The following is a 24466-nucleotide window of genomic DNA, read 5'->3' as shown; positions in this document are numbered from 1 at the left end:
CTTTATATGTATGTCAATCAACAAGCTCTAATACCAATTGTTAGTCCCAAAGGATCATAGAAGGGGGAAGACGATAACTACAATCTTTTTTGATACAAGTTCAAGTTCTTCATTATATATACAGAATCAAAATAGACTCAAAACAATTCGAGTAATATATTGTTTTATTAATATAAACCTTGAGGTTGGTACAATCTAATCAATTTAATGATTAGCAATAATAAATTCGACAGCACAACGATATCTTCACAAGCTTAATAAATGAAGTCTTTAATGGAGCTCTCGTAAAGACACGGCTGTTGTTGAGGAAGATAACTAAATGAATTTACATTCATTCTTCTTGTTTGTAGTCTTCAATTTCTTTGGACAAGTGGCATGATTATATCCACATAATTTAATTCCATTGCTTCCGTTATTTAATAAATACAAACAAGTAAATTACTGGCAACCAGAGGGAATTATGTTACTTTCTTCCTTACTTGTGATCACAAGATGACCATGTTGCCTTGGACAAATATCTATGATATGTTACTGGCGACCACAAGGCCAAGGACTCCTCCTAGACTTACTTGCGACCACAGAGAGAGAAGTTTCCTTAGAATATTTTTGTTTTACTGGCGACTACAAAGGAACAATATTGACTTCACCATTTTCCTTGCACTAACTTCTAACATGCGACCATAAGAAAACTTTCTTGGCTTTAGAATCAATTCTTTCTTGCGACCATTAACAAGAGACAATTCATCTCTTACTTGTGACCACTAGTGTAACCATATGACTTAGCATATTTTCTCTTTTTGTCTTTTAGTAATTGTATCAATAACAATCCTTCTGTATAAATGAATTAATTCCTTTCTGATATGTAGATGCTTGGTGCACTGGTCTGGTTCATCAACAACTAACATGAATTCATTTAATTCAATTTCTTCTGCACTTCTGATACATCTTGATTGATTATTCACTATTTCATTCACTGAACCCTGATCTGTGATACCTCAAATCAAATCATGTCACTGACACTGGAAGTCCATTGGCATTTTATTCTTCATGAAGGCTTGAACATATTAATAAACTTCTTCCCATGACCTGGTTACGGACTTAGATCATTAATTCCATCTTTTGATTCTTCGTATTTATCCAGTCTTCCACTTCAGGGTTCATGTGCTTCACAGTTTAATATTACTTATATGTTTCTATTTCATGTTGAATTATAATTCCTAGATTACATAGAAACTAAAGAGGTTAAAAAGATATATTGCGCGATGTATGAAGTTACGGATCCTTTTGAATGAGAAGTTAACAACTCAGTCGTCTATCATTGATTAAACAAAAATTTACTCTAAACTGGTTTGCCTAAACGTATACTTATCGATTTTCCTTTGCAATTATAATCTAATATTGATATATATCAATTTCACATCATTATGTAAAAAATATTTATTTATTATTATTGAAACAAAAAGAGAGCTGATACTTGCACACCCCAAATTGATTGTTGCACACCCTTTTATTCTCTTTTACCATTTTGTCCTTAATTTTGTTTAGTAGTTTCAAATTTCATTTCAATTTTTATAAAATAAATTAAATCACAATAAATTCTTGAATTAAATTTTGACCGACAATATTTAACTAACTTTTCTAGTCAGAAATCCTACTATTTTGTAATTCTTGAAGTTAAACTTAATTATTAAATTAATCATCAGTTTGATCATTAGTATCAACATAATATATTAAAGTAAAAATAGTATTCATCCATTTTTTACATATCTCGTTTATGTCATATTGCATATATTCTTGCAAAATTTACGTTTCTCTAGATTAATCGTTAACCGGCTATATATCTTTATTAAATCTTAAAAATAATTAATTTTTCTTTTACATTTGTAGTGTTTATTATCATTATAAATTATATTTAATAAAATTGTATCGTAATAATATTTACTAAAGATAAGCCTATACAAAACAAATATAATGTATAAATATAAAAATCAGTTAGAATTTAAATATAAGAAATATATGAATATAATTGATCAAATCCTTGAATGCAAGGACATAATGAACAATATGTTGACAGAGGAATTCGGTAGCAACAAAATTTGAAGTTTATGGCCGGAAACAAGATCTATGAAGGCGGTTCTTCATCGAAAAAAGTGAATAGTGTTTGATGGTTGTGTTTAATGGTGACTGAGATTGCTTAGGGTTGGTGGTGTCTCTTTTTGTGCTCTCAGCTTCTGACCCCTTATAATTTGTCTACATATCCCTATTTATAGGGAATAAAGCCAACGTATTTCTTGAGTAACAAGAAACCTGATGGGCTTAGATTTCTCATCCTGAGACCCAGTCGGAAACCTATTGGAAACTGTCTTCTACTAGCTTTAGGAATGTCCGCTGCCACGGCTTCGAAACTTCGCGAATAAAGCATCTCCCCAGCCAAGGATAACACTCCACTACCAGTTGTTTCTCTAGTCCGTGGACGCAGATATAGCCATGGTTTATCCCAAATATTGGATGCATCATTGTCCCCCGAATAAGGAGCCCCTACCAGATGCAGGATAAGTGATCCCAAATTTTTGGGTACAAAGTGCAGGATACTCCGAAGTCTCCCAACGAGTACACCCGGTGACTACAGAGACAGAGTTCTCGAAGCACACACCAAAGTTTACCCCACATCCACAATGAGGACACTTATTAACTACAAAAGGAGGCCTTCCGTTCAAGTATACTCCAAGAAAGCCTCATGACCTATATTTCAGGGCGTGGCCTTTACATTTTGGGAGAGAGGTAAATCCTAATTTTGACTAGATTTAGGTATTTTTATCCTAATTTCATTCAATTGACCCGACTTCAATCGGGTAACTTATCAAATTTTGGATATAACACAATATAAGATAAAGTGAGGGTAGTTTAATCAAATAAATAAAAATGTACAACAATCAATTTAGGGTATGTATATCCATCGCCCTAGAAAACAGAGACTTGATGCAGCACCATAGTCAATAATTTAAATTTAAAAAGAAGGCCTTTATATAGACCAATTGTGCAAGTTGCAATGTAATTTTTCACACAATCAATAGTCCACTTACACTTTTTTAATAGAAGCACTTGTCGTCTTAGCTCAGTTGGTAGAGCGCGTGACTTTTAATCCTGTGGTCTTGGGTTCAAGTCCCACAGACGGCGCTTTTTAAAAATTTTAATACTAGAAATATAAATAGTTAAGAAAAACAGATCTACATGCGGGGGTATCTTTCAGTTGTGGGCCTAAAGAAATGAAGAGTAAACAAAATTAAGGTTTTGTTTGGTCGCTGATCCTTTCTACTTTGGGCCTTTCAACCGTGTCTCTAACCTTCTCAGCCCTTACGTCTCTAACAATACTATATTATTATCAACCAAATTGTAACAGATATGTCTAAAAAAAATTAAATAATTTCATGTTTTTTAGCTATAAAATAATTGCATGTGATAGTAAAAGAAAATCATAGATATGTACGGGTTGGATACGAACAAACAGGTGAACAACAAACTGCGCAGTAGAAAAACAAATGCAACTGAAACATGAAACTCAGGTGTACAGACATAACCAATACCTGAAACATGAATCTCATGGTGCAGGTGTGCAGACATAACCAATACCTAATTACCTATATATAATATATACAATAGCGTTATGATAATAAAATATTTTATTTACTCTTAAAATATAACTACTGATTATTGAACAGAGACTAATGATTATTCTTAGAGTTAATTAAAAAAATAATATAATAACAACAATGACAAATTCAATTAGGTCGTTCAAATAGAACTCTATTACCATATATTTTGACGTCATATTAAAACTATATAATGGCTCTACAGCCTCCAAGTTTGTTTTGATATATGGGCACACCCATATATTTAACTTACTCTCAAAGAGGAAATGTGTTGACCAATTTTAATAAACCCCGCAGAAAAAACATAGCCAATATTTAACTTACTCTCAAAGAGGAAACGTGTTAACCAATTTTAATAACCCCGTAAAAAAAGCATAGTTATATATGGGATGCTTGACCAAAGAAAATAGGTACGCAGCTAAAATCTTTAATTTATTTGAGGGAAACATCACAAGACAATTAACAAATAATTAGACATCTAAATGAACAATTAGCCAAGATGATTAAAGTATATACAACTTCACCTTGGCATAATTAAGTAGTTAAAACCTAAATATTACAATTAAGATTAGAATACCATGCTGTAACTAATTAAGCCTTATTCATCATCTTCTTAAACTCCTCAAAGTTAACATTACCATCACCGTCAACATCAACTGAACTAACCATCTTCTTACAATCCTTCAACGAGCACTTCTCTCCTAATTTCTTCAACACCGCGTGCAACTCATTAACCGAGATAAGCCCGTTCTTGTCAAGATCATACAAGTCAAACGCATCTTGAAGATCTTTGTTAGCCGTGTCATCAGAACCACCAAGATGAAAATCAGAGAACTCCTTGAGATCAATAACCCCGTCACCGTCTGTGTCGATTTCAGACATTATTCGTTCAAGTTCATCGCGAGGAGCGTTGGTGCCGAGAGCACGTAGAATAGACCCCAGCTCGATCAAGTCAATCTTGCCATCACCATTAGTGTCGAATTTGTTGAACACTTTCTTAACTTCTTCCATGTCACCTGCAACAACACCGTTGATCTTTGCCATGTCTAAACTAAATCCTACAAAGAGATGTGTAGTTATGCTCGTGCTCTTGCATGCCGCCTAGAGATGGAAGGAGATATATATATAGAGACATGGAAAATATTTAAAATAATGAGCGAGTGGTGCTGGCAGTTAGGTTTTACGCGGTGCTGGCAGTTAGGTTTTACGCGTTCGAACGCGTTAAATTAAGGTTTTAGTTATATGTCACGCGTATCCCTTTACTTAGTTGTACCAAACCAAGATAATTACTCCTACTTAAAAAAATTACCAAAGTGCAGATTCTCACGCTATGACGTTGCGAATCATTCCTTACACAAGACACCAAGTATAATAAAGGAGTAACTTTTAATACCTTTTGTAATAGTTTTGAGTTAAAAAAAAAAAAACGAATATTTTGGTGTATACCTAGAGCACATGTTAAGAATTTGTAATCGATAAGTTATCAAAATTTTATTAGTAGAGAATTTATTAATAATGATGGTCCCTTGCATATACAAAAATACCTGCGTACATAAAAATATCCACCGATTAAAATTTTCAAATTTTGACAACTCATCGAACACGCATTCTTAGAACGTGTCCTTTGACACATACTGAAAAACCCGAAAAACGAATCTTAAAAATCCGAAACTTTATTTTATAAAGGAAAATTTTATAGAATTGGTGTTAAATCAATCACGAATAAATATGCGTTGACAACATTTAACGGAGAGTGAGTGCGGTAGTCTCTTAACTCTGTTTGTATATACTGTGATTTTCTAAATAAATGAGAAAGCAGAGTGAAGAGCCGAGAAGCGGAGAAGGGAGTAACTGTTGATTGGTGTGAAAAGCTAATGAGCTAGGGATAGAGACGTCTCCCAGCCCTACACTGTGTGGTTTCAGTTACATCAAATCCTAACCATGAAAACAATAACAAGTGGTCTTCTCTTCATTACATACATTAAACACAGACAACGATTTCTCTTCCGTTTTGTTCACATCTACAATTTTGCTAGTATTATATGTTTCATTTCCAACTTTACTCTGTTTCTTGTTCCTTTCCACATAGATCATATATTATTAACCATAAAATGTCTTAGGAGGCTACCTAACAAATTGCAGCATTATAGAATGTTGTTACTAAAATAACTAGTAACAATGTTGTCAAGAAACAAGAATATTGAGAGTAGAGTTACGTAAACTAAATTCTTATTTAGTTTATGAAGTCGACCTACTAATGATTCTGATTCGAAGAACGGAAATTTTTATTTAGATTATCATAAATGAATATGCAGGACACCGTCCTTCGGTTGCTCCTTGCAGCAAAACTCATTACATCGTTACAATTCTAATAGCAACTAATAAAGTATCCGTATATCATAAGTTCTATCACCACGTTGAAAACCCTAAAATCAAACAAAATTTGACGAGCCAGTATGCAATCAGAATCACTCTCCATCATTTGAATAATTATGGCAGTATCCAAAGTTTTAAAACCATTTTACTTAAATTACTATCACTATTGATAATAATCTCCTTAACACGTTGTAAAAGCAGTGCAAATTGTATAACCACAGGTAGTTCGATGGTGGATGCAAATCTTATGTGCACTAGGGGTGACATATTTCATACATCTGCTGCAATTTTATTCATTGGCATTACAATTTTAAAGTAATTTTTTAAAGTGGGTTCGCAAGAGATATGTGCAAGTGAATGGATTGATGTTTCAGGAATATATGTTTACAAAGGAGGGATACAAAGAGAGAGTGCGCGAGAGAGAGGGAAATGCTGAGGGGGGTAAAAATAAAAGGGTGTGATGATTACTTTAGTTGTTTGCGGTAGTTTGGTGGACTGTTTGTGATTGGGCATTTCTTCGGACTAAAATGGAATGATTAAGGGGCGACTCGGATGCATCATATGTATGGGAACCGGAAATGGGAGTGTATGAGAACGAGAGTTAATGGGGAGGGAATGGAATGAAACCCAAAAGTCTATAATGGACTTGATTTACCAACCTAGAGAAAATGAAATTCTCATTCCGCACCATTAAATTGCATAATCCAAACACTATTATTTAAGTTTCGATTCCGGTTAACCAGGCACATGAAACATGAACCAAACACCCCTTGTCATTCATGTGGGATAGTAGCTGTTTATGATTTTACACACAGAGGTAATTCAGGCCTGATTTTTCCTGGTAATTTTTTATTAACACAAACCCGGCCTGAATTCCACAACCCCAGCCCAAATTCGTATATTTTCGTGTCAGGTTTTGGGTCATTTTAAATTTTGTCACCCTTAGTTTTTGCAGATCAAGTCATCAAGCTCAGCAATAACCAATAAATTACTTGCTAACATGATGTGTGAATATATATAAACAGACCCTTGAACCCTTTATTTGAAGGGATGGGATGAAATTTGGGGGGAATGAAATGAATTTGGTAGTAATGTACTTGGTAGTAATGTACTCTATAAGAGCAAGTCCTATGCAATGCTATAAGTGGGGCCATTTTCATAATTTGAAACCAAATGCTAAAAATTTCAACTCCAAAGGAGTTCTATCCTTGAATGCAAATATGCATGTTTGGTTCTAAATTTGAAACCAAATATGCATTTATGCATCCATGCCACATCATCAAATAATCATAAATTACATGTATATCGGTAAACTTTAATTAAGATACAGAAGGGAAAGACAAAAATGAGTTAAATTTGGAATTATTTGGTTTCAAAATGCAACTAGCATTGGAGTTGAAGTTCTATTATAGCACCAAAAAACATTTTTTGATGTCAAATTATAGCAATGACTATAATCATTTTGCATTGGACTTGCTCTGAGGTTAATACTGATAACTTTATTTCTTCCTATAATTTATTTATACAAGTTTCAACTAGATACGATCTCACCAATCTAGAGATGAGAATTTCTTCCTACTTTCAACTCATCTCCTACACAAACCTCATCATCAATACACACACTTCTCTACCCCCTGTAATTTTATTAACAAAGTTCTATTCCATCTTTTCCATTCCAGCCCCTTCTTATTATTTCTAAATAAACAGACTTTGAAAGTCTACCATGTTCAACTCATAATAATGTGTTGTTCAGCTTTCAAAGGATAAGTTAGCAAGAAAGGTAATATCGCAAACAAAGAAAAGACAGTTCTAAGGATTAATTTACCAGTGGAGATGTGTCTGCACTACTTTAGTATCATATTAATAGGACACAAGTCACCCAACAGATTAATACGTGTATATTTATGGGGCGAAGCGATAAATAAACTTAAAACCACATTTTTGACTAGAAAGTAGGCCCATACTCTACTGGTGGTAGCAACAGCTAAGCTTTACTGAAGCGTGACCTTATTTCTCACTAATTTGAAAACCTTGCATTCTCCGCTTCTATATTAGGGAAAGACTATGTAGAACAAATCCTAACACTAGTAGAACTGCATTTTTGACTAATTTGCTTTTGTCCATGCCAGATCAGACATACATATGCTCATTACAGAGGGAAAATCTAGTTGGAAAAACCAACAAAAGAAAGCACAGCCTGCACAGCGTAAGAGTACGTTGTAGCATTTCCTATAAGAAACTAATTGTAAGGGAAATCATCACATCATAGCTCAAAAGACATTAATAAGCAGCCTCACTCTATTTGACATAATCAAACTGCTAAATGTTTGTGGGTAACTTTTATAGAAGGAAGAAGGGCTACAGATTTACGCTATGAAGGCTTAAAAGTTTTAGACAAATTCCGACCTTTTTAATGAAGTTTCCACTTTCTTAACAGTTGATCATAAACTGGTTCCTTTCCTGCTTTGGAGAGACCCTGCTTTAACTTTGACAATGTGGAGGAGTTCAACTTGATTTTCCGATCAATCATATCCTCAGCGTACTTTACTGCTTCAGGGAGCCTCTTGCGATCACGAAGGCCAACAATCAACATATTTCCTGCTTCCTCCAGATCTGTATCATAGTTCTCAAGCATACACTTCCAAATTTTGATAGCAGTATAAAGATCGCCACAATCCACATAGACCCTAATGGCGGAACTGCAATTTTCATGGGTCGGCACACACTCATTCTGTGTCATCTCTACGAATAAAGGGGAGGCCTCTTTTAGACGTTTTAACTTAATCAAGAAGTGTAATAACACATTATAAGTTTGACCGTCAGGGAAAGCCCCATTATAAACCATACGATCCATCAATCCCAAAGCCAAATCAATATCATTGACATAACAGTGTAAGGCAATCATAGAATTATACATCTCAGTATCTGCCTCACACTTATTTCTATCAACCATTGCCTCCCAGAGCAACTCAGCAGCTTTAGCATCACCTTTCTTCACACAATTCTTCAACGCAACCTTCAAAAACTTAATTCCAGGACAACATCCCCTACTCTGCATTGTATCAAAAATTCTAAAAGCCTCCCGCATCCCATCAGGTCCCTTAAGCAAAGTACTAAGATACGAGTCATAAGCCGGCACATTGTTAGGATCCCACCCAATATCCAACACCATCTCCCCAAAAGTCCTCCTAGCATTATTCACATCCTTCTCATTCTCCCACCCCTCCAACAAAATCGCATACGTATCCGCATCCAACCTCACCTTCCCCTTAACACCATCAAGAAACTCCCTCGCCTCAATCGCCTTCCCTTCCCTACAAATAGCACTAATCAACGAATTCAACGCCACAATATCACATGAAACACCATACTGCTCCATAACCTCAAAAGTCATAACCGCCTCCCCAACCCGACCCGCAATAACATAACTACTAAAAACCGACGCAAACGTAGCCAACGAAAGCAACCCTTCTTTCCTCATCGACTTAATCGCATCCCACATTGCCTCAAACAAACAATTCTTCCCCAACAAATCAACAACTAAATTCCAAGAATAAGGACTATGCGAATCATTCAACTGATACCCAGCCCATCGAAAGAACTTAACCGATGGCCCGGGAAATGCATACGACAATTTAAGGACCTGTTCGACATCTTCCTGAAAAACCCTAACACCGGTATCATCAAGTACTTTTTCAATAGTTAAAGAGGGGGTGTTTGAAATAATTTCGCAGAGTAATTTAACTTTAGGAGACAAATTGGGTGTGTCTAAATAAGAAGCGAAAGAGGGACGCTTACCCAGTTTGTGTTTTGAGTCGTGTGAAGGAGAACGGTGTCGTTTTTTAGAATCGACTCTTGAAGACGATGACGATGAGCCTTCTCTTCCCTTTCTGTCCCCGCCCATTTGGATTTAATTGAAGGTGTTTTTGAACTGAGAAACCCTAGGTTTTACAGCCAATTTGAAGGGGGGTGTTTGTAGGTGATGCAATCCTGTGTTGTATATTGACATACATTTAAACCTCATAAATTAATACTCGATGAATTAATAACATCGTTAAATTAATAATTTCTTATAATCCCGAACCGGAACCTTTAGATTAATAATTCTCTAAATTTATATGATAATATTTTTTATTAATACATATAAGTCTCATATAATTTATAAATTAATAATTACATATTACATCAAAATTATAAATTTTTATGATGCACTTTTATAGTAAGTCTTAATTGTAACCTGCTTCTTTTTAAAATTAATGTCGCCTTATAGTTCATCTTCAATCTTTCTTAATGCATTATGGAGTTATGGCGTACGATGTTCATATTAGAAGAGAAAATTAAGTAATGTAATTGTTGCTTTAAGTACATCTTTTCGTGAGACTAGCTTCAATTGTATATTTAGTTAAATAAAGTCCCTTTTATTGTTGTGGTAAAAGATAGGGCTCTGCCTTGAACCATTTTGAGAACTTCAGGACATTACATAATTTAATTAAATAAGTGAATCCTTTCAATTTACTTAAATTCATAAATATTTCTTAATATTATTTTAAGTATTCAATAGATGAAAATAAATTATTATTCTGAGAATTGTATATGTTATAAAATTTTAAATAATATATCTCGATAAATTAATAAATTATTAATATATCGATAAATTAATACATTATTAATTTATCGATATATTAATATTTCGATTAATTAATAATTTTTCATGGTCCCAGAGCTATTAATTTATCGAGGTTTTACTGTATTTAAGGTTATTCGACTTGTGCATTTTATTTATTAAATTTATAGTATCTCGAATGAGATTAGTTAAAATGATATAAAATATCAATTATCTAAAATTTATTGAATCAGTAAGCGATTCTACGTTAACGGAGGTGGCTATAATAATTGGCTATATTTTAAAAACACTTATTAACCTTTTGGCCCATGAAGTTTATGTACTTGTATCTATAAGCCCCCGAATTCTGCGGACGTACTCATTGACCCCAGAGTATGTATTTTCATAACTTTTAGGCCCTAACCCCGATATTATCATAAAAACGTTATATATCGGATGGGCAAAGCTGTCTTTTCACATAAGGTCTGTGACGTTTCAAGTTTGATATACTTTTTGAACCCTAAACAGTGCCTCTTTGGGATATTTGAGAGCTCGGATTGGTAATCACCGATGATTAAAAACTCTCGGTGGTGGATTATTGAATCATTCAATGGTGGGTAGTGATGAGAGCTCTGGCGGTATTTCTCTTACCCTTATATTGTGTTTTAATCGCCCATATTGTAAATTGTGATATGTTTTTTGTTGTATCGATTATTGTATCGATTATTAATGTTTAAGTTTTAAACTGTGATTATTAATGTATCGATATATGTTTAATCTTGAATTTTGATTACCCATTTGTTGTTTGTGTGCTTGTTTAACATGAAATGCATGTATTGATTTGTTTGTGAGGGTTAACATATTATTTGTGTATTGAAGGTGAGGATGTTATTAGTATGTCTTTGTTTCATCGGGGAAGTTAAAGAGATTATACAGAGCTCTCATCACTACGCGCCATATGTTAGGCAATGTTGGCGATTAAAATATGCGATTAAAACAACACAATTGATTTCCCATATGTTAGGTAATGAATACAACACAGAGGGGGTGAATGTGTTTTTGGATATTTTAAGCTTTTTGAACTGTTATGGATATGGTGAATAAAGCAATCTAATTTGTAGAGATAAAGTGTTTTAACAGAAATGATAAAACATGCACATAAACACACTATCTTCAAAATTCACTTAATTTTATATTAAAATCAAGTATGTCTTGCTACAAATTTATGGGTTCTTTGTTGATAAAGAACTCCGTTTTTATCTTAAGAGAGTTACAAGAACTTCTAGATCTATCTGTTACTTCTAAAACAAAGGACCAATATTTACTTTATAGATTAGTAAACACGGGTTTTACACAGCATGCAATAACATGTATTAAACCCTATTTTAAGTTATCTAAAGCTTTCCATTTCTGTCTTAGTGTATCTTTGCAAATCGTGCATGACTCTTACTTTATTTTGTCAATTAATCTTGGCCTTAAAACTTGTACTCTTCAAGCTGCTTTTGTAGACTTTTCAAATCAGTGATTGATTTATTTGTTGATTGATATTCTTGGAACTTTAACTGGTCGGCATTCTGTACTTGAGGTTTATATCGAGATCTCCAGTTTGAACTATAGAGAACTGACATCTCGATAAGTATAATGGCTTATTGAGATCTCTTAGTTCTCTACAAGTGTTTTGACTCATCGAGGTCTCTAAGTTCTCGAATGAACTTGGCTTGTCGAGATCTTTGAGTTCTCGAATATGAACTTGGCTTGTCGAGGTCTCTATGCAACAATGTATGGTTATCGCTCAATGCTAAGACAAATAATAAATTGGGTTTTTATTAAACTAAGAGATTATACTAAATAACATTAAATAAGAGAATTGAGGTTGAATTACTATATATGGCAAACATGGGATTCTAACTTCATTAAATACTTCATTCAATAGCCTTATTGTTCTTAACCTTAGCATGTAATGGCGATGGCACTAATCAGATAACACAAAACTAGTAAACGCCAACTTTAGTTGTACGAATACCCTACTACCAAGCATCCACAAAAGAGATAAAAGTTGAATAGACACCAATTATGCTTAGTCCTTATATGTATATAAGAATTAAAAATATAACGGTTTAATGCGCAAGTTATCTATCGTGATTATATAGGGTAAGTAAGATGGTTAAAATTACCTACGAATCATGTATAATAAATACATGAACCTATGCTAGCATGGCAAGTTCTAAACATCTATATTCACTGTCGCTTTAATAGAGATTAACACACTATCTTATATGTTAGCTACGCACATAAGACGAATAAACACAACCAATACTAGGATATCAATCAATCACCACACACCAAGATATCGAAAAATTAATTATTGAAATCCATAAGTAAATCCGCTAGAATCCCATGATAACGATTAGCCCATAATTGAACTCATCGTCATCATGGGTTCCAATGAAAGCATGATATAAAACAAGGTTTTAATAAACTGAATAATAATCAAAGTACGAATAAAAAAAGTGTAGGTTCAACAAGAATAAAAACGAGCATCCAAAGTTACAACTATTTTCAAAGAATCACAAGTAGAAAACAAGATCTTCTTTTTCGGAGTTGTTTTGTACTTCTAGGTCTTCTCCTTGATCTCCCAGTCTTCCCGGATGATGAAAACCCTTTTTTAAGTATATATAAGCCCCTAGTGGACCTGTACCCTTAAAATTATCAAATTCCACTAAAAAAAAAAGTTTTTTCAGCGAAATCAGCCGCGCATCAGTATGCAGTCGCGTGCGGGTCTGACGCGGCCGCGTGTCGGTATGCGGTCGCGTGCACTTCTAACGCGGCCGCGTGGGCGGCTTCTGGAAAATTCTGATGAATCTTATTTTGGCCATAACTTGAGTTCTACTCGTCAGAATTAGGCGATTCAACTGCCCACGCGAAGCTAACAAGATTCTATACAACTTGACAATGGCCTTGGTTTCCAAATCTTATCACTTTTCATCATATTTCTTTTAAAATCTCCTTTATTTATTTAACTGATACCTGAAATGTAATAACACAAAAACACATCAAAATACCAACAACTTGAGTCCAAAACACCAATTTAATCTTGTAATAAAGCGTTCCAAGTGGATATAAAATCTACTTATCACACCCCCAAACTTGAATCGATGTTTGTCCTCAAGCATAAACAGACTCAAAACTACAAAACAAACCTAATGCATGAATGCAACTACGTGAATGCAACTAAATGATAATGCAATCGATCCCCTCAGAATAACCATAACCAAATGAATAAGCCAATGCCTCTAAGAATGCAATGACTTAAAATAGAGATCAAATAAATCCCACAAACCAACTCACAAACCAGAAACGTGCGTGTGTGGAATGCTTAACAGATATCTCTTGATACTAGATCAATAACCATAACTTATCTATCATCGAAACAATCAAAAGTTTATAAACAGAATAGACAATAAACGTATTTTGACTCACAACACCTCCTTTCTACTAGAGTTATACAAGGATTCACACTATTATTGAACACATAACAAAGATGCTTATTTGACCGTGCAATGAATGAGGTCCCAAAAGACTTATGCAATAATACTCATGTAGCGAGGGTTAGGTTAGCGGATCCCAGACTATAAAATCCTTAGGTCACTAGGCACAAAGTCCCCTAGAACTTAATAACTCGAGTATTAAAGAGCTCACTTTTGATCAATTATGCATAAACACATACTTTTTTTCTTTTTTTCTCTTTTTTCTTTTTTTTTCTTTTTTTTCTTTTTTTTCAATAATTTCTGAATGAGTGCGTTTCGCTCCATCTCATTCAACCCTATACTACTCATAAAAATATGAGCCGACTACTAGAATTTAACGCCTAGCCTTACAACAACTAGCAATGAAATCCAAGTTTTTCTCCAAATAAAAAAAAATCAGTGTTTTTACGTCATTACGAGAACATCACAAATTCTAAATATAACCAAGTGATTAAATCTCAACAACAAACAAGTATGATCATGATCTAGATCAAAAGCAACCCTATAAGACTTTGTGAAAATATTTGTTTCTAGCATGCAAATCAATTCATTAGGACTTAAACATCCCTCTATTCGTCATCACCACACTCAAATCAACATCAATTTATCAAATATCATAGTTCATCTTAAGGGATCATGCTAAATATGCATGCAAATACAACTATATGAAATCACATAAAAATAAACAAATATGTCCTAAATGAACAATCATGCAAAAATATGAATGAACTACAACTAAACATACAATATGAATCTATATGGACACACACACTACTAATTATTACATTATCACCCCCAAACTTAAAATTTTCAATGTCCTCATTGAAGGTAATAATACGGATTTCAGGCAGACCTGATTAGCGGGAGAGTCACCCTCGTCGGGTGGAGGATCAGGTGGCCAATTAACCTCGCCACCAGTGTCTCGAACAACAGTACCGAAAGCGTGTGTCAAATCTTCAGCAAAATATCGGTGGATGACATGCATGGCCTCCACACGCCTACTCAATCTTCTATACTATGCATCACCAACACCAGTCCTATCAACTACCTGCTGCACATGAGAAGAACCCTTTATAGGCATTGGAGGGTTCGTTCGGCTACCCTCTACATCATCAAAGATATATCCCAAGCCCTTATCATGTGGTGAACCTAAGAATTTAAAATTCAAGTGATCTGGTATTCGGTTGAGCTCAAGTGTGGGAGCTTTTTGAATAAATGGTTCAGAACGCTCCTGAGAAATTTTCAGCTCTGCTAACCCAAGAGAATCAAATGGCATATCCAACTTCCTCATCCACGGACGTTCATTCAAAACTTGCAGTTGCTCTGCTCCTTGTCATTAATAACTGATTTCCCCATTAAGGATCTCTCTAAGGTCTCTGACTTTAGCAATTGCTCAAGTTCCGAATTCACGACAGAGTCTACCCACTCTACTTTAAAGCACTCCTCTTTAGTTGTGGGTAACTTTATTTCCTTGAACACATTAAAAGTGACCTTTTGATCGTAAACCTTCATCGAAAGCTCTCCTTTTTGCACATCGATCATAGTTCGGCCTATAACCAGAATGGTCTTCCCAAGATAATGGGAATCTTCTTATCTTTCTCGAAATTAAGAATTACAAATTTAGGAGGGAAGATGAGTTTATCCACCTTGACCAAGACATCCTCCACTATACCTCGTGGATAAGCGATGGAACGGTCAGCTGGTTGCAATGACATGTATGTTGGTTTCGGATCAGGAAGACCAAGCTTCTTAAAGATAGATAAGGGCATCAGATTGATGCTAGCTCCTAAATCACATAAACACTTGTCGAACGACAAGTTTCCGATGGTGCAAGGAATAGTGAAGCTTCCAGGATCTTTAAGCTTCGGAGGTAACTTCTGTTGCAGCACAACACTGCATTCCTCCGTTAGAGCAAAAGTCTCTAAGGCATCTGTTCAAGCAGTGAAAGGTATTTTGATATGAAGTTTCTTGAACACCTCCAAAAACTTCTCAAACTGCTTATCCAGCTTTTTCTTCTGTAGCCTCTTAGGAAAATGAGTGGAGCATAGATCTGTTTCTCCCCTGTATTACCCTAAGGAGGAGTGTGTTCCACAGTAGTCTTCATTGGTTCCACATCTGCTTCCTTCTGCACTTCTTCTTCAGCCATAACTGTATTTTCTGAAACTTGAGATTTTTCAGGCTCTTCATTTTGCTGAATTTGGGGGCTTGCGACCTTTCCAGACCTTAAGGGATGGCGTTCACCTATTCTTCAACTTCCCTCTTGCCTGGATTTGTTTCTGTATCACTAGGAAGCGTTCCAGGTGGTCGATTCGATAAGGCATTAGCAATTTGCCCTATTTGGTTCTCCAGAGTCTTGATAGAAACAGCCTGGCTTTGGCATATAAGAGCCTGGTTTTTGCACATAACCCGCAACTCCTCCAATTCAGATTTTTCATTCGAAGATAGACATGCACCAAGAGTTTGTTGTTTTGGTGTAATTTGTTGCTGAAAACCAGGAGGGTTGAATAGCTTATTTCCAAACTGCTGGAACGGCTGTTGCATCGCACTCTGATTGTTGTTCCAGCTGAAGTTAGGATGATTCCAGTTGTCAGGATGATAAGTGTCTGGAACTGGTTGCTGCGATCTCTGAAAGTTGCTCACAAACTGAGCTGAGTCACTAGATATAGCGCATTGCTCCGTCACATGCGGGCCTGCACACAGCTCACAAACACTAATTATCTGCTTAACACCATAGTTAGCCAGAGAATCGATCTTCATAGACAACATCTTTAGTTGAACAGTGATAGTCGTAGCTATATTCACTTCAAAAACTCCTGCTACCTTGCCCCGTGGACATCTCTGGGTTGGATACTGATATTCATTAGCAGCCATCAGTTCAATTAGATCATAAGTTTCCTCATAGCTCTTTGCCCATAATGCTCCGCCTGATGCTGCATCGAGCATGGGTCTGGACTGTGCTCCCAACCCATTGTAAAAATAATTGATGATCATCCAATCAAGCATTCCATGATGAGGACACTTCCTAAGCATCTCCTTGTAGCGCTCCCAAGCTTCGCATGGTGATTCTCCCGTTTGCTGTGCAAATTGAGTAATAGCATTCCTGAGTGCAGCTGTCTTCGCTACAGGGAAGAATTTAGTAAGAAACTTATAAGCAAGATCCTCCCAAGTAGTAATCGAACCAGCTAGTAGAGAGTGTAACCAGCTCTTAGCCTTATCCCTCAGAGATAATGGGAACAGTCTCAGGTTCACAGCATCTTCAGAAACACCGTTGAACTTGAAGGTGTCGCAGATCTCAATGAAATCCCTAATGTGTATATTGGGATCTTCCGTTAAAGAACCCCCAAACTGGATTGAATTCTGCACCCATTGAATTTTGTCAGGCTTGATCTCAAAGGTATTAGCTGTGATAGCTGGCCTGATAATGCTAGATTGAATGTCATTGATCTTGGGTTGAGAAAAATCCATCAAGGCTTTCGTTCGTGCTGCTGGATCTCCCATTGTAATGAGTACCTGAAACACAAACAAATAAACCATGAAAGTAAAAGAATCCGAGTCAGTGAACTTTAACGACCACTGATGACAAGCACATAAACTAAAAATTAACGCCAAAAACTTGTTAGGGCAAAAACACGCACTAATATTCATGTAAGTATACGCGTTCGCAAGTAGTATAAGATATAAATCAGATTCGTTCCCAGAGAGACTGGTTTAGGTTAAGTTCAATTTATGCAACTATGCAACAATGTATGGTTATAACTCAATGCTAAGACAAATAACAAATTGGATTTTTATTAAACTAAGAAATTATATTAAATAATATTAACTAAGAGAATTGAGGTTGAATTACTATATATGACAAACATGGATTCTAACTTCATTAAATACTTCATTCAATAGCTTTATTGTACTTAACCTTAGCATGTAATGGTGATGACACTAATCAGATAATATGAAACTAGTAAACACCAACTTTCGTTATACGAATACCCTACTACCAAGCATCCACAAAAGAGATAGAAGTTGAATAGACACCAATTGTGCTTAGTCTTTATATGTCTATAAGAATTGAAAACATAACGGTTTAATGCGCAAGTTATCTATCGTGATTACATAGGGAAGGTAAGATGGTTAAAATTACATACGAATCATGCATAACAAATACATGAACCTATGTTAGCATGGAAGTTCTAAAGCTCTATATTCACTATCGATTCAATAGAGATTAACACGTTATCTTATATGTTAGCTACGCATATAAGACGAATAAGCACAACCAATACTAGGATATCAATCAATCACCACACACCAAGATATCGAAACAAATTAATTATTGAAATCCATAAGTAAATCCGCTAGAATCCCATGATAACGATTAGCCCATAATTGAACTCATCATCATCATGGGTTCCAATGAAAGCATGGTATAAAACAAGGTCTTAATAAACTGAATAATAATCAAAGTACGAATAAAAAAAAGTCTAGGTTCAAGAAGAATGAAAACGAGCAACCAAAGTTACAACTATTTTCAAAGAATCACAAGTAGAAAATAAGATCTTCTTTTTCGGAGTTGTTTTGTGCTTCTAGGTCTTCTCCTTGATCTCCCAATCTTCCCGGATGATGAAAACCCTTTTTTTAAGTATATATAAGCCCCTAGTGGACCTGTACCCTTAAAATTATCAAATTCCACTCAAAAAAAAAGTTTTTTCAGCGAAATCAGCCGCGTATCAGCATGCGGTCGCGTGTGGGTCAGACGCGGTCGCGTGTCGGCATGCGGCCGCGTGCAATTCTGACGCGGCCACGTGGGCGGCTTCTGGAAAATTCTAATGAATCTTATTTTGGCCATAACTTGAGTTCTACTCGTCAGAATTAGGCGATTTAACTGCCCTTGCGAAGCTAACGAGATTCTCTACAACTTGACAATGGCCTTGGATTCCAAATCTGATCACTTTTCATAATATTTCCTTTAAAAGATCCTTTCTTTATTTAACTAGATACCTGAAATGCAATAACTCAAAAACACATCAAAATACCAACAACTTGAGTTCAAAACACCAATTTAAGCTTGTAATAAAGTGTTCCAAGTGGATATAAAATCCACTTATCAGTCTCCAAGTCTTTGCATGTAGAATTAACTTGTCGATATCTCTAATCTTCATATCTTCATTTTGACTTGTCGATATCTCTGAGTTCTCTAATGCATAAATGACTTGTCGATATCTCCAATATTCATATCTTCATTTTGGCTTGTCAATATCTCTGAGACTTCTCTACAAGCTATTTTGGACTTCTCGATAAGCCATACTAGAGTTCTCGAATGACTTCTCTCTATGACTTGATATGTGACTTGTAGATTTCTTGACTTAGAATGTTTTTCTCAAAACAGATTTATTCAACTCCAAGCTTCTTCACACTTTCTTTGAGGCATGATCTTCATGATCTTCTTCCAGAGTTTATTCTTAGGCTTGATACTGTTTACAGAAAAATATTCCAGTCTAATCTATTGACACTTTTACAGACTCAAGTAATACAATACAAAATGCAAACTTAGATTATCATACAACTTACTTAGGGCTGTCAATTTGACTTAGTCTTGTTATAGTGCATGCATGTGTTGTACAACAATCTCCCCCAATTTGTGAGAAGATTGTTTATCACAAATTCATTCCTGGTAACAAGACTAACCCCAAGTTACAATGAACAATAGAACATTACATAAGAATTGACAGAAATACAACTTTTATACATTTAGTGATTTCTTGAGTTTAAAAGATACAGTCATCAGAAAAATTTCTCATTTCCGGTTTTTTTTCTAATGAGGTCCTTTAACTCTACAAGAAATTCCAGTTTCTCTATGATTGGAGTCCCTCTTAGAGATTCTACAAGCTTGAGCTTATCATCTAATGGATAACTGTCCAAGAAACCAACCGTAATTCTTGAGAATCTGCCAACCTTGATGTTTAGAAATTGTCTATCCTTGGTAATTCTGCTCATCCCCTTTGCCTTGAGTTCTTCAGATCTTTGTATAAATATTTCTATCTTCTCAATATACTTTCTTTTTCTCTCCTCACTTTCAGCCTTCTATCTTGCTCTTCTTTCTTCCCTTTCTACCAACCATTCAGCCAAAACAGATCTTCATGCCTTAGTTGCAGTATCCTTGTCCTTCGATAAGCTTATCACCCTTTTGATCTCTGTGGGTGAAAATGTGTCCATTAAGTTTCTGCCAAGAAATGTGAAGGTTCCATCCTAATAGTAGATTCTTACTTCCCTTAGTGTTATAACCCAAACTCTGACCATTTCTTCAGCTAATTGTTGAAAGTAGTCTTTATCTGAGGTGCACCAGTTCAGAGGTAGAAAATCACTTTGATTGAAACAGTTCCAGATGGCCCTCTCAGTAACTTGTATTTTCTTTGGTTTTCTCCCAACAGATTTGTAATGAATTTTGGTTGGTAGCTTAACAGAAGATAGGTTCGAGATTTTCTTCAGAGATGTTTGGCATGAGGTGATTGGTATTTTCAGTAAGGTTTTGGCAGTTTGCTTGTACAAGAATTTGGGCTTAGATGTATAAGGTGGTTTAGTGTTTGAGTTTGTTGGCTTAGTAGGTTGAGCTTGGTTGATTTGGATTTGTAGGGTTTGTTTTGTGGTTCTAAACCATCTTCCTTCTTCTTCTTTCTTCTTTCATCACTCTTCTTCTTGTCATCCCCCTTCTTCTCATCTTGTTTCTTCTCTTTGAAAGAGATATGTCCTAAGTCCAATCATGTATGGGGATTTAGGAATAACTTTTATGTAATCTGTTTTGATTTCATTGATATTAATAAAAGACTTGTTTTGTTTTTATTGCGGGCTCTATCTATTTAAATATTTAAATAAGATATACCACAGTTTAGAGTAAAGCTTTTTATGGATTGTGATGAGATCATAATAATGAGACCTAAAAGATGATAACTTTAAACTTAAATAGTTCCTGGTCGTAGGATTACTAACTGGTAATTAATAATCCGTAAAGATCGGTACATACTATGCTTGATTCATTATGAAGGATGTCTGTTCTCATAGATATTTGTGTGGTGACACTATAGCTAGTATGTAGGTGCTTATTATAGAATAAGTTCACTGAACATGACTCACACAGCTGAACAACTGATGGAGTTCACTCACGTGTCAGCAGTTGTTCACATAGTGATAGTTGTACAAGTATCCTTGGACTTGAGGTCATCATAGTCATCTTGTGTACACTGAACTATGTTTTGGTTTAGTTCTTAGTCTCAAGGGACAATTATAAAGACTCTACCTGGTATAGGAATTTGTACACGAAGATAGTGTATGATCAATAAAGGATCTACCCCTTCCAGTGTAGGAAGAGAATGTTCAATGCTGATCCACTTATGTTAGTTCAGGAATCTCTGGCCAGAGTGAATGAAATTAGAAAGGAGTTTCTAATTTATATTAAATAGAACTAAGCATAGTGAATGGGAAAGCAAGTGATTAAATAAGATAGGCTTGACACAAGTTCCATGCCTTGTATTTAATCGTGACATTACAGGGTAGAAGTAATTAATTATACGGTAACTACTCACTGAATAGGTTCTTGGTATTCTAAGCAGTGAATTCGTATTATCCGGATAGTCGGGATATGCTGAGAAGTATCCCTCACGATATGGAATAAATATGATTAATTAATTAATCATATTTAATGAATTAGAGAATTTATATAAATAATGATAAAATAGTTTTATTATTATTTATTTCTACTACCGGCTTAATATTGAACCTACAGGGTCACACCATAAAAGAGAATGATTTAATGGTAGAGGAATTAATTAATAATGGCTGATAATTATTTATTTATGAAATAAATAATTAATTGGCAAATTTAATAATTGATTAAATGAGATTTAATAGATTATAAATTAATTAAGAAAAGGTTCTTAATATTATTAATTAAGAATTTAATTTTTGGAAATTAAATCAAGTGAGAGAATTATTTCTAAAGAGTTTAGAAAAAGGATTAATAATTAAAAGGTGTTTTAATTATTAGTGAGAATAATAAAGGGTTAATAATAATAATATTTTATGGGAAAATTTTCAGCTGAAATTTTTTTCTATAAATATACTATTATAAACCCTATTTTTGCCTCAACCAAAAAGATTTACAAAACCCTAATTCTCTCCATCTCCTCCTCCTTCATTACATCGTTTTCTTGGTGGATACCGGTGGAGTGCTTCACACTTGAGGAGCAGCTGCTAAGAATCTCCGTTCATCGTTCTTGGATCGCTTTTAAAGACCTCCATCTTTCCATTAACGTAAAGTTTCTTAAGGTAAACACACTGAACTACGAATTAAATATTATTTTTTCGCATGGATCCTGCGGAGGGTTTCGGTTTTTTTTTTAAGATTAAATTTACGTTTTCGCTGCGTTTATGTGCTAAAAACCCTTCAATGGCATCAGAGCTACTTGTGAAAAATTTTTAATTCATTTATGTGTTTAACTGTTTTCGATATATGAGCATGTACGTGATTCGCAATGATTTGATGTTGATATAATATGCTTATATATGTATGGTTTTGAATATATGATATTCAAGTGAGTTGTATAATCATAAGATGATTATGTAATCCGTATATATACTGATATATACATGATTTATGTTTGTTCTAATTATGAGAATCATATTAGATACGGATTCTGAATTGGCTGCTGCAGATTTGCTGAAATCTGGGTCTGGTGTCCTATTTACGCAAACGAATACACTATTCCATAGGTAAACGAGCGTCTGAACAAAACTGATAGCTAAAACTATCAACGACTCGTCTGTAAGGCGTTTGACGTCGTTTACTGCCTGTAAACAATGATTCTTGTTTTTCTGATTTGATTCTGATTTTTCTGATTTTTGTCATATTTTCTTTTTATGATTAGATCGGGGATAATATGATATGTTAAGATCAGATTATGTGTTTTAACATGCTTTTATGTGTTGTATGAGCATGGTGGATGGTTATGGCCTTTCGACCTTAGTGTAATGGTTTTAGTTTTGGTTTTAAATACGACTTGCATGTTGTCAATCTTTGTAATCATAAATCTCGAATGTAACTCGAGTTATTCTTGTAAGTTCATTAGATTAGTTTTACTTTCAATCATGTAATGTAATTGAAGACTCAAAAAGGCTATCCAATGGAGGTGATACAAAGAAGAAGACGAGGCATACAAGAAGTCTAAACAAAGAAGAAGACTTATGTAATAAGTAGTTGTATTTATTTTTATCACCATATTAGATTGACCTTGATCTTTATCATGAGCTTGATAAAGATCACATAGGATGGGGCCATAACCAAACACATTTACTTTATTGCACTTTACATTTACTTGTTTATTTAATTTTATATATGAGATATATGCATATGTTTACCATGCGATGATAGATTTAGGTGAACTTAAATCAATATAAGGCGTGCTCTAGAAAATCTAGAATAGGAATTATTTCTTGTCTTAACAATAAATATTATGAATACGATCATGAGATTCTTGTGTTTATGAAACACATAATTGAATATGAATTTTTAATATTGAGAGAAAGGATGATTCTGTCAACAACGGATTTCTATCTGTAAGAAAGGGTTATTAAGTGATGCCTCTTGACAATACTCCACCCGATCTGGGAATCATCTGATTATCGATTATTGATTTGAAATATTTAATTTAAAAGGAAGAATCTCTTTATAATATGATTATGATTGTAATGTAATATAATCCCTCTAAAATTAAATAATATCAAGTAGTAATTGGCCAATGACACAACGGGCTTGTGTCGGTCATAGTCTTCCAACATGGTAGAAAGTGGTTCTTATTTTTAAATCATTGTCATTTCGTGCTACAGCCGAGGGCTTTGATTTCGAAATAAGAAATACTTGTCTATTACATAGAGATGTGTACATTGAATTAGAATCTAAAGGTCGGTACGTGCTACAGTCGTGGGCCATTGGAGACTGATTCAATTGTACAAAATGTTGGGTTAAACTTGACTTAAAATATTGAGTTTGCCGTTCCACAGCCGTGACTCAATTATTCAAGAGGCTAAACTTATATTAGGGAATAACATAAGATGTAATTGACAAGAGTTGTCTGCCTATTGAACATCACATGACGTTTCGTGCCACAGCCGAGGTTGTGTGATGGAATGTAGGATCCCTATTCCCACTAGCATTATGAATGCTTAATTTTCACTTAGGGGGTTGAAAAAAATTAGATAAACTAGTGGGAGACACTTATGAATAAAGACCCGATTCATATAGTGTTTTGAAATGAAATTGAATA

At 34.7% G+C, this 24466-nt stretch overlaps 2 protein-coding genes and 2 non-coding genes across 4 annotated transcripts; 2 read left to right on the top strand and 2 right to left on the bottom strand.

The window, feature by feature from the left end:
• The first annotated feature begins 3104 nt into the window (after positions 1–3104).
• On the top strand, positions 3105–3177 carry TRNAK-UUU (transfer RNA lysine (anticodon UUU)). Its single transcript has one exon. It is a non-coding gene; the product is annotated as a tRNA-Lys (tRNA).
• Positions 3178–4061: 884 nt separating this feature from the next.
• Positions 4062–4769, bottom strand: LOC141717904 (uncharacterized). Its single transcript, XM_074520142.1, has one exon. The coding sequence runs from the start codon at positions 4692–4694 to the stop codon at positions 4242–4244; it is 453 nt and encodes a 150-aa protein (XP_074376243.1). The 5' UTR covers positions 4695–4769; the 3' UTR covers positions 4062–4241.
• Positions 4770–7998: 3229 nt separating this feature from the next.
• Positions 7999–10009, bottom strand: LOC141717902 (pentatricopeptide repeat-containing protein At5g15010, mitochondrial-like). The gene has a single exon (XM_074520141.1). The coding sequence runs from the start codon at positions 9928–9930 to the stop codon at positions 8437–8439; it is 1494 nt and encodes a 497-aa protein (XP_074376242.1). The 5' UTR covers positions 9931–10009; the 3' UTR covers positions 7999–8436.
• Positions 10010–17157: 7148 nt separating this feature from the next.
• LOC141722036 (small nucleolar RNA R71) lies at positions 17158–17264 on the top strand. Its single transcript, XR_012575071.1, has one exon. It is a non-coding gene; the product is annotated as a small nucleolar RNA R71 (small nucleolar RNA).
• The last annotated feature ends 7202 nt before the right edge of the window (positions 17265–24466 follow it).

The sequence above is a fragment of the Apium graveolens genome, chromosome 4, assembly GCF_009905375.1.
Source record: "Apium graveolens cultivar Ventura chromosome 4, ASM990537v1, whole genome shotgun sequence".
Lineage (NCBI taxonomy): Eukaryota > Viridiplantae > Streptophyta > Magnoliopsida > Apiales > Apiaceae > Apium > Apium graveolens.
The sequence above is the reverse complement of the archived record's forward strand: the minus strand, read 5'-3'. Positions and strand labels throughout refer to the sequence as shown.